General features: G+C 56.7%; 2 protein-coding genes across 2 annotated transcripts; both read left to right on the forward strand.

The window, feature by feature from the left end:
• The first annotated feature begins 425 nt into the window (after positions 1-425).
• On the forward strand, positions 426-1,632 carry LOC111143438 (gap junction protein beta 5). Its single transcript, XM_022497179.1, has one exon. The coding sequence runs from the start codon at positions 426-428 to the stop codon at positions 1,245-1,247; it is 822 nt and encodes a 273-aa protein (XP_022352887.1). The 3' UTR covers positions 1,248-1,632.
• Positions 1,633-4,284: 2,652 nt separating this feature from the next.
• LOC111143372 (gap junction protein beta 4) lies at positions 4,285-5,283 on the forward strand. Its single transcript, XM_022497071.1, has one exon. The coding sequence runs from the start codon at positions 4,300-4,302 to the stop codon at positions 5,098-5,100; it is 801 nt and encodes a 266-aa protein (XP_022352779.1). The 5' UTR covers positions 4,285-4,299; the 3' UTR covers positions 5,101-5,283.
• The last annotated feature ends 4,716 nt before the right edge of the window (positions 5,284-9,999 follow it).

The following is a 9,999-nucleotide window of genomic DNA, read 5'->3' on the forward strand; positions in this document are numbered from 1 at the left end:
GAGGGGCTCAAAAGGAGAGAAGTCTTCCTAAGGCTCTGCCCCCTAAGGAGGAGGACCAGAGTTGGAACAGAGGGAGAGGGCAGAATGTCCCATAACTCAAGCTTTCACGCTGCAGGACCACAAGACCAGAGCCTCAGCCCCGGGAGGAAAGAGTAGCTCCCTGAACCCACCTTCCCAACTCTTATGGATTCTGGATTTAATTACCTGGGTTCTGACCCCAGCTCTGCCTTTAGTAGTTGTGCAACCTTCATAGCCCCCCGAACCTCCATTTCCTCCATCTGTAAAATGGGGACAACAATAGAATCTAGCTCCTCTGTGGGAGTTGAGTACAGATAATATATTTCCATAAGGTGCTCAGAGTCAGTATTCAATAAATGTGAAAAATCATTATTTCCCAGCAGGAGCGGCCAACGCCTGGGTCCACTATGAACTGGGGGATCTTCGAAGGGCTCCTGAGCGGGGTCAACAAGTACTCCACTGCCTTTGGGCGCATCTGGCTGTCTCTGGTCTTCATCTTTCGCGTGCTGGTGTACCTGGTGACGGCTGAGCGGGTGTGGAGCGATGACCACAAGGATTTTGACTGCAACACCAAGCAGCCGGGATGCTCCAATGTCTGCTTTGATGAGTTCTTCCCTGTGTCCCACGTGCGCCTCTGGGCCCTGCAGCTTATCCTGGTCACCTGCCCCTCGCTGCTCGTGGTCATGCACGTGGCCTACCGGGAGGCTCGGGAGAAGAAGCACCGAGAAGCGGTGGGGGAGGACGGCGGACGCCTCTACCTGTACCCCGGCAAGAAGCGGGGTGGGCTCTGGTGGACGTATGTCTGCAGCCTGGTGTTCAAGGCCGCCGTGGACACCGCCTTCCTCTATGTGTTCCACTCATTCTATCCCAGATATACCCTCCCTCATGTGGTCAAGTGCTACATAGCTCCGTGTCCCAACACGGTGGACTGCTTCATCTCCAAGTCCTCGGAGAAGAACATCTTCACTCTCTTCATGGTGGTCACGGCCGCCATTTGCATCCTGCTCAACCTCGTAGAGCTGGTCTACCTGGTGAGCAAGAGGTGCCGCGAGGGCTTGGCAGCAAGGAGAGCCAGGGCCACAGGCGTGGGCCATCACCCGGATGGTGCCACCTCTTCCTGCAAGGGGGACGACCTCCTCTCAGGTGACCTCATCTTTCTGGGCTCGGATGCTCACCCTCCTCTCTTACCAGATCTCCCTCGAGACCACGTGACAAAGACCATCCTGTGAGAGCCACCTCATCAAACCCGGCATCTCCCACAGTGCAGCCTTGGGGGCAGGCAGCAGGGAGGGCCCGGCACCTGCCCCAGCTGTGGGGCCTTGGGCCATTGACCCCTCTGAGTTGAATCTGCATTTCCTTTTATGTAAAATGGAAGTGAAGCCCATGTCTCGGGGTGTTGCTATGAGAAGCGGTTTCTTTAGAAAATGGATGTGCAAGTACATTGGGGGAGCGGGGCAGGGGACGGTCAAGGCTTAATAAAAGTCAACTCATCCACTTGATTCAAGGTGCCATTCAGTCATTTGGCCTTTGTGACCCTTCTCAGGTCACTGGCTCAACCTCTGTGTCCCTGCAAAGGGCTGGACCTGACCCGGCCTTGTGAGGGGCCATTCCCTCCCCCAGCAAAGTGTCCCCAGCACTCCTGGGGGTCATGCCACCTGCTCATGCTCTAGACAACCCTTTATCCCAGTTGCAAATTGAGGTCCGAGGACTATCTGAAAATATAATGGGGCTTGGCCTGTGGGAAGCTGTGTGTTGCCATGGAAAGTTCATGAACTTTTGAGTCAGAACACTTGAGTTCGAACCCATGCTCCACTGGGACTCTGGGAAAGGGACTTCAGCTCCTCTCCAAAATGGGTTAATAATACGGAGCCTGGGGGGGGTGGGGGACTGGATGAGTTCATGGCTATGGATGGGGTAAGCCAGCTGTAAAAGGCCACATAAATGTTAATCATTGGTATTAGGAAGTGCTCAATAAATGCTTGTGGGAAATGAAGCAGAGGAGCCCCTCCCTGGCTGCTCATTAACCCTCACTATCCCAGCCACCAGGACAGCCGGGATGCAGGCCCAAGGCCCCTCTGCAACCCCCACTGGGAAGTACCCTGACTTTCCCAGAAGGATTCCCCAGAGGCCCACAGAGGACGGACCTCCACTGGGCCCACACCACCTGGGACACTTCCTACTGCCTGCCTGCATTCTTTATCTCCGCCAGGGCAGCAGGTGTCCTCCTCTAAAAGAACCATGATCAGCTCCTCCCATCCCCTCCACAGCTCACCAGCAGCCCAAGCCCTAGTCCCCAGAAATGTCCCCGCCAGGGTGGGATGTGATCCCGGGCTGGATCAAGGTTGCCCCTCTCCAGGGATGGCAGCTGCTCTGGACCGTGCTTCCAGAGCAAAGGGCAGGAGAGAGGCCTGGGGACAGATAGACCAGGGGCAATAAGGTAATGGGAAGGGGGTGGGGCAACAGATAGGGACCACTGGTGCTGACCCGGACCCTGTCATAAGGATACCCTCCTGCACTGCTCCCCCCCCAAAGACAGCTTCACCCACATACCTGCCAGCCTAGGGAGCCAAACCCAGCCATGCCCATCCAGGCTGGAGAGAAGGCGTGGGCCAGGGGAGAGAGCTGCAGGTGTTTGCTCTGAATATGTGCCCAGGGAAGTCCTCCTGCCTGCCCACCCGTTCACTCTCCCTTGGCTCATTGGCTCAGAAAGCTCCACCCAGCACAGGAGTGAGGAACAAAAGCTGCCTCTGGGAGGCCCTCAGGCAGACAGACAAGCCCAGGGACCGGAGAGTCGCTGCTAGACCCGAGAAAGGTGAGGCCCAAATTGGGCAGCAGACTGGGTTGGGAAGCAGGGACCGATGGGCTGAGGATCCCCGGAACACCGGCTGAAGCCTGGGCTCCGGGGAGGAGCAGGGGAGACAGAGGATCCCTGGAGAAACCCCAAGGAAGCCCCAAGGAGGGGGAGGGATGTCCTGTCAGTCCAAAGGGAAAACAGAGAACCAGAGAAGAGACAAGGAGGTGGGGGGTCTGGAAGAGGGGGTTTCAGTTCAGCAAACGTCTATCCATGTGTTCACCGGGCCAGGCCAGGTGCTGAGGGCTAGGGAAACAGATGCATGAGCTGTAGAAGCTTGCCCTCCAGGCACTGACGGTCTGGCATGGAGGCAGGGAAACAGATCATCTGAGTACTGTGATCAATTCCACAGAGAAGGGTACTCGGAAAATGTCCCAGGGTCACAAGCTCTGAAGATGCTGAGGTCTGAGTCAGGGACAGGGGAGGGGCATGGGCCAGGATGGAACCTGATGGCGCTCCAGATAAAGGGGTGTGGAGGACTGAGAGCACACGGAGAGGGGCCTGACCCGGAGTAATGGGAAAGCTGGCTAGCACAGAAGGAGGGTGTTCCTGAGAGAAGTAAGTGATGGGGGGGAGGACTGAACCAGAATCCAGAATCCTGCCTCCGTCCCTTCCCCAGTCCCTCCCTAAAGTTGAAATAGTTGGAATTCCAGAGAAACCCAGTGTGGTCAGGACAGTCAGCACTGGGGGTGGGGGAGGGGTGGGGGAAGGGTAGGGGAGGGGTGGTGGGTAATGCCAAACCCCAGGGTACCAAAGAGCCTGCTTAGTCTGGGAGGAAATGTCAGGGCTGGGGTTGTCCTGGGCCTCTCGGTGAGGTGAGGACGGCTATCACTCAGGGGGCCACCAAAGAGGCCAATAGCAACACGCCCAGCACAGGACCAGGCTCCCGTTGGCACTCAGTAGAAGTTGCAGGAAGATAAAGACACACCACCCTCCCCTCCTGCCCCTGTCCAGTCCTGGCAGCTGAAAGGAGGGCAGTCACCCAATCCACACCTTCGTCCTGTTTCTGTAGAAGTCGTGTGATCCACAGGGCTGAAACCTGGGGTCGAAGACGTTGGCAGGTATATGCATGTGAGATGATTATCCTTCACGTTTATCCATTACATTATAGAATAAACTCGTCCCTGGTTTTACAACTGGAAGGTGGGGGTTCAAGGCCAGCCCTGCCACTTCCAGCTGGGAGCCTAGGTTGGGTGTCTCCCTGGGCCTTAGCTTCCTCCCCTGTGAAATGGGGATAAGAGCCATCCCGACCCCACCAAGTCACGGCAAGCGAGGACGTGATGACAGAGGGTTGGTGAAAGGGTTTTGCCAATTGCACCTTTAACAAAGGACACCCACTTCCAGGCTCTCCTGGCCTCGTGGTCCCCACGCCCCGAGTGGGTGCTCCCAGCTGCAGACGGTCCCCGTGAGGAAGCAAGGACACAATTGTCATGAACTGGGCGTCCCTGCAGGGCCTCCTGAGCGGGGTCAACAAGTACTCCACGGCGCTGGGCCGCATCTGGCTGTCAGTGGTGTTCATCTTCCGTGTGCTGGTGTACGTGGTGGCGGCCGAGGAGGTGTGGGACGACGAGCAGAAGGACTTCGTCTGCAACACCAAGCAGCCGGGCTGCCCCAACGTCTGCTACGACGAGTTCTTCCCCGTGTCCCACGTGCGCCTCTGGGCCCTGCAGCTCATCCTGGTCACCTGCCCCTCGCTGCTCGTGGTCATGCACGTGGCCTACCGCCAGGAGCGCGAGCGCCGCCACCGCCTGAAGCACGGGCCCAGCGCCCCGTCCCTGTACGACAACCCAAACAAGAAGCGCGGTGGGCTCTGGTGGACCTACCTGCTGAGTCTCCTCTTCAAGGCAGCCGTCGACGCCGGGTTCCTCTACCTCTTCCACCGCCTCTACGAGGATTATGACATGCCGCGTGTGGTGGTCTGCTCCGAGTCCCCTTGCCCCCACATGGTGGACTGCTACATCTCCCGGCCCACCGAGAAGAAGGTCTTCACCTACTTCATGGTGGCCACCGCTGTCATCTGCATCCTGCTCAACCTCAGTGAGGTCACCTACCTGGTGGGCAAGAGGTGCCTGGAGACCTTCAGCCCAAGGCGCAAGCGGTCTCGGCACCGGGACCACCTGCCTGACACCTGCCCCCCGTACATCCTCTCCCAGGGAGAGCACCCCCAAGACGGGAACTCTGTCCTAATGAAGGCTGGGTCAGCCACAATGGAGGCAGGTGGGTTTCCATGACCTGTGAGGGCAGTGGCGAGGACCACTGGGGCCGCAGGCTGTTCCCTAAGGCCACACAAGGGCAGTGGCATCTTTTCAGCGGCAGCACTGGGGAGGAAGATGGCTGCAGGGCTTGGGAAGCCTGCTCCTGGAGAGCAGTTTTGTCCCTGGGTCCTAAGTCCCAGGGGAGGGAGGTTGACAGCTGGTGGGAATTTTGTATAAGACACTGGGGTGTGTGAAAAACATTAATAAATGTGATTTTCCCAGTATTTTATAGCCTGGGTGGGGTGTGGCAGGTAGAAGCTTCAGGGGGGTTCAGCATGGACCTCAGTAAAGAGGCCACAACCACTCAGTGGGCACCTGAGCCCCAGGACCTCAGATCCAAGCTCATCCATCTCACACACACACACACACACACACACACACACACACACACACACACCACACAACATATGCCACAAAAAGGGCACCCCCAGGACACCGTGGGAATATGAAGAGGCCGCTCCAGGGGCCTCTGGACTCTGTAAGCCGCTAGCCAAGGCAGGAGGAGTGGGACCACAGGAGACTCTGGGCCCAGCACAGTTCTGTTTTCCAGTGAATGCATGTGGTTCAGGAGGCCCCTGCCTCCGCCATTCCAGCCTCCCTCACCCTGTCCAGCACAGGTCTCAGGGAAGTGAGTCTCCTCTGAGGGTGGGAGGGGAAGGCCTGGAAGGGGTACAATGGTGCTGAGAGCAAGCCCAGGATGGGGAGTCTGCCAGGATGCCCAAGGGGGTTAACCCCACAAGCCAGAAACCTACCGAGAGCATCCGAGCTAAAGGGTCCCTCCCACAGCCTCAGGTCTGAGGAATTCCCCTTCTCTTCCCCAGACATGCATACCCTCATCCTCCCACCCCCACCCCCAACAGACCCTAACCACGCCCAGAGCCACACCTCCAGCCCAGAACTGCCTCTGAGCCCCAGAGCCTCCCACCATCTGCCCAGGGATCAACCCTCCAGGAGGCCCCCAGGTCTCCTCCAGTCAGCAGCTCCCAAAGGGACTGCAAGGACCCTCCTCACACATCACCCACCCTGTACCATGGATGGTGCGCCATCCACCTAGCTGTCCTAGCCGGGAGCTATCCTGACACCCTCATGCCTTCCCATCTTCCAGCCTCTCACGGTGCACAACCCAGTGCAGTATCACATCCCCCCCCACCCCCCACCCCCCCCCATTCCAACCCTAAACTCCTGAGTCTGCACTCCCTCTCTCGCCACTCTTCCACCTCTGGGACAGAGTGGCTTTCTACACACGCACAGGACTGCAGCGTTTCTCCTGCTTCAAAAACTCTTCCACGCCCACCACTATTCCCCACTGCCCCTCCACCTGGTCCCTTCTGACCTCCCCGACGTCACCCCTGCTTCCTCCCTCCTTGTACTCACCAATAATACCGAACGGCTTACAGGTCCCCAACCAGATATCACGCTGCCTCACGCCTCAGGCCTTCAGATATGTGTTCCAGCCACTGGGAATGCCCTCCCTTCCTCCTCTGGGACCCTTCCTCAGATCCCAAGGTCCGAACACTTAAGCCTAGCTTGTTCTTGGGCTGTTTTCCCCATCAGTGTGTGAGCCCTTCACGAGCAGGACGCTGACTCACCCAGGTCCCCAGCTACCTTTAATAAATGTTTGGTAAATGAGTAAATGAGCTATGAGCTGCTCAGGGAAGGGACTTGTCTTGTTTACCTGAATCCTTCACTACACCTTGGCCAGGGAGTGCAGATAAGTCGTCCTCTTGTGGACTTGTAAGTTCCATCATTGTTGATGTTTTAACTAAATCTAGCCTAACCGTTTCATTTATGGTTGAGGAAACTGGCCTAGAGTGGGGAGGAGAACTTCCACGCCCATGGAGATGGGCTGAGTCTACAGGGGGCTGGGGTCCATAGAGAGCCTCTCTGCCTCCCCCTCCCTGAATCATGGGACAAGATCAGCAGTCACTTCGTCTTAGTTCAGGGTCCCCGAAAGCAGAGCCGGTGGCAGGAATTCATGTGCCTGAAGATGAAGAAGTGAGGGAAGCAGGCAAGGGAAGAGACTGAGCTGGGTATGGGCTCAGGGACATTTAGCCTTGACCCCTGTGCAGTGAGGGGCCTTCCGACCATACATGCCGCCACTGAGTTGTTCCCGCTGGAGGAGAGGGCACCAGGCGTTGAACTTCCGTATCAGTCAGTCGTTGGCTTGAGTCCAGCCCGTGGGCAGGAGGACTGACAGGAAGGGGTAGGTGACTCCCATTTAATCAAGGTCAAATCTCCAGGGGCAGCCATAAGCCATGAGCATCCTATATTCACAGCAGCTAGGGAATGGGTGTCCCCAGCTAAAGGGGACGTGGGCAGGGCACCAATACCATCTACGGAACTCCTGATCCCAGGAAATAAGAGTAGCTCTACCTCCAATCCAGACCAGAGCTGTGACCACCCAATCCCAGAACATAGGCTGGCGCTCTCAACCCATTCAGAACCACTCAGACCCAAACAGCAGCCAAATGCCAGCCAGCAGACCAGCCATAGCCCACTGCCTCTGGGATACCAGAGTCCCCATCCCAGGGTCTGCCTCGGGGCCAGCATCGGGGGAGGGCATCCAGGGACCTGACTCCTGTGCTACCCACCATGAAGAGGGATCTGCTCCCAGAGGTCCCAAGTCCCAAGCCAGTGAGCCATACAGAACCAAACACCATCTGAGCAGCCCAAGGCCTCAGAGAAGCTGGAAGAATCCTCTAGAAACACATCTGCCAGGGCATTTTCATCCTCAGTCCCACCCACTCTCTCAAGAACCCCCCACCCCAGTCACTACCACTCTCAGACTTTCCCACCTCCCCTTTCTTGAAATCTCTTCACTCAGCTTGGGCCCCTGCCATCTGTCCCCTGCACCTTCTGCCCCACCCCCACGGCTGCCCCCTCATTGCTCCTCCGCTCATGAAAGACTCGAGGAGTCAGGGTCTTGGGGTATACTCTCACATCCCAGGGCGGCGGGAACCATCTGGGAGTCATTCCATCCTTTTCGTGCCATGCCCTCTGTGTCTCTCATGACCTCCTCCTCCGCTGCATTTAGCTACCCACTCACAGAACCACACCTGGGACTTTGTCTTCACCCAGAACTGCTCCACCTCAAGAATCTCTCATTGGATTCAAATCAACAAATACTTATTTTTCAATTTTACGTGACAAGCCCCATGCTACGTGCCAAGGATTCATGTGGGAAGAATCAGATACGGTCCCCGATCTCATGGAATTTACATCCCATGAAAAGGACAGTTTATGGCAGGCTGGGGAGCACAGGGTGCTGGGGAGAGGGGAAAGGTGGATCCAACAGCCAGAGATGCAGGAAAAACTTCCCTGAGGCTTCTTTTTTTTTTTTTTAAGATTATATTTATTCATTTGAGAGAGAGAGTGCATGCACCCAGACTTGCAGGGTGGGAGGGAGGCACAGAGGGAAAGGGAGAAGCAGACTCCATCCTGAGCAGGGAGCCTGATGCGGGGCTCCATCCTGGGACCCCGGGATCATGATGGGAGCTAAAGGCAGACCCTTAACCGACTGAGCCACCCAGATGCCCCTTCCCTGAGACTTCCTTAATCTGATGCCTAGAGAAAGAAGAGGACTTTGCCAAGCAGAGCAGGAGTGCGCCAGGTGGAGGGAGAGCAAGCTTGGTGAGGAGGATGGGAAGTACTCCAGGAAGAGGCACCTGGGAGGACTCAGGCTGAAGCAGGCAGGGGCTGCGTCTGCAGCACTTTCTTGGTAAAGCCCTGATCATGATCTTGGACTTTATCCTCAGGACAACGCGAAGTCACTAGAGAGGCTGAGCACTGGAGTGATGTGATCTAAGGCACAGTGCCTCTGGTTTATGTGCTGAGGGGCCCGGGCGGGGCCACCTACTTGGAGACTGACACAAGCGGTCCAAGTCACAAACAACGATGGCCTCAACAAGGGTGTGCGCAGCAGGTGTGAAGAAGTAGCTGGATTTAAGGAAGATTTATGAGATGGGGACGGATCGATTTGGCAATCTGAGTGGGTGTGGGGATCAGGTGGAGAGGCACCAAAGGGACACCCGGGTTTCTGCCCTGGGTGACGGGGCCATCTCCCAAGGTGAGGAGAAGGTTTGCGGGAGATACAAGGAACTTCAGTTGCAGACACGCAGAGTCGGAGAGCTAGGTAAATTATCCCGGTTATCCCCTTTCTCTGCAGGACCAGCTCAGTCCCTGGAACTCCCTTCTCTCTTTCTCTCTCTCAAATACTGTACTTATCACCATTTCTAGTGACTTCACCTCTAACACCTATCTCTCCGTGCTTTGACTTTCTTGTTTCCATCAATCTTTATTCACCTGTGACACCCACCCACATACACGCTCACACCCCAGACCTCAGCAGTACCCAGAGCTCATCACCTCCTCTCCCTCTGCTTCCTGCTCCAGCACTCCCTCTGCCACATCTGTGGGCCCTCCCCACGTGGCTGTCCACCACCCCCTCTATGACCTCCCTTCCCTCTTTCCCCAACTCAGACTCCCAGGGCCCTCCGTAGATGTATCCCGGATGGCTCCCTTGCCTTTGCCTGTTGCCGTAGTTACTCAGTAGGCAAGATCCCAAGCCCAGTTCAACCCCATTCTCCACACAGCACCCGGAGCATCTGGAGAATAACCCAACCAGACTGACTGGTTTCAATGGAAACTTCTGATCACAAACCTTGAGTGAACACTCAGCCCTTCTAGCAAATTCTACATTTTCCTAAAACCCTAACCCTAGTCCCAAGATGGCTGTATCATACCTTCTCTTCCCCCAAAGCTCCAGTCCCCGTACCCATAAACCTCTTGGGCTGACAGGCAGGCGTTATGTGCCGTTCATCCTGCCTTCTCCCCTGGGACCTGGATGAGTATCCCTGCTCCTGGTACCCCCTCCAC

Source organism: Enhydra lutris, unplaced genomic scaffold (assembly GCF_002288905.1).
Source record: "Enhydra lutris kenyoni isolate GAN:26980312 unplaced genomic scaffold, ASM228890v2 scaffoldscaffold9, whole genome shotgun sequence".
Taxonomy (NCBI): domain Eukaryota; kingdom Metazoa; phylum Chordata; class Mammalia; order Carnivora; family Mustelidae; genus Enhydra; species Enhydra lutris.

Coding starts and splice junctions, on each gene's coding strand:
- LOC111143438 (XM_022497179.1), top strand. CDS start 426: ATGAACTGGGGGATCTTCGAAGGGCTCCTGAGCGGGGTCAACAAGTAC.
- LOC111143372 (XM_022497071.1), top strand. CDS start 4,300: ATGAACTGGGCGTCCCTGCAGGGCCTCCTGAGCGGGGTCAACAAGTAC.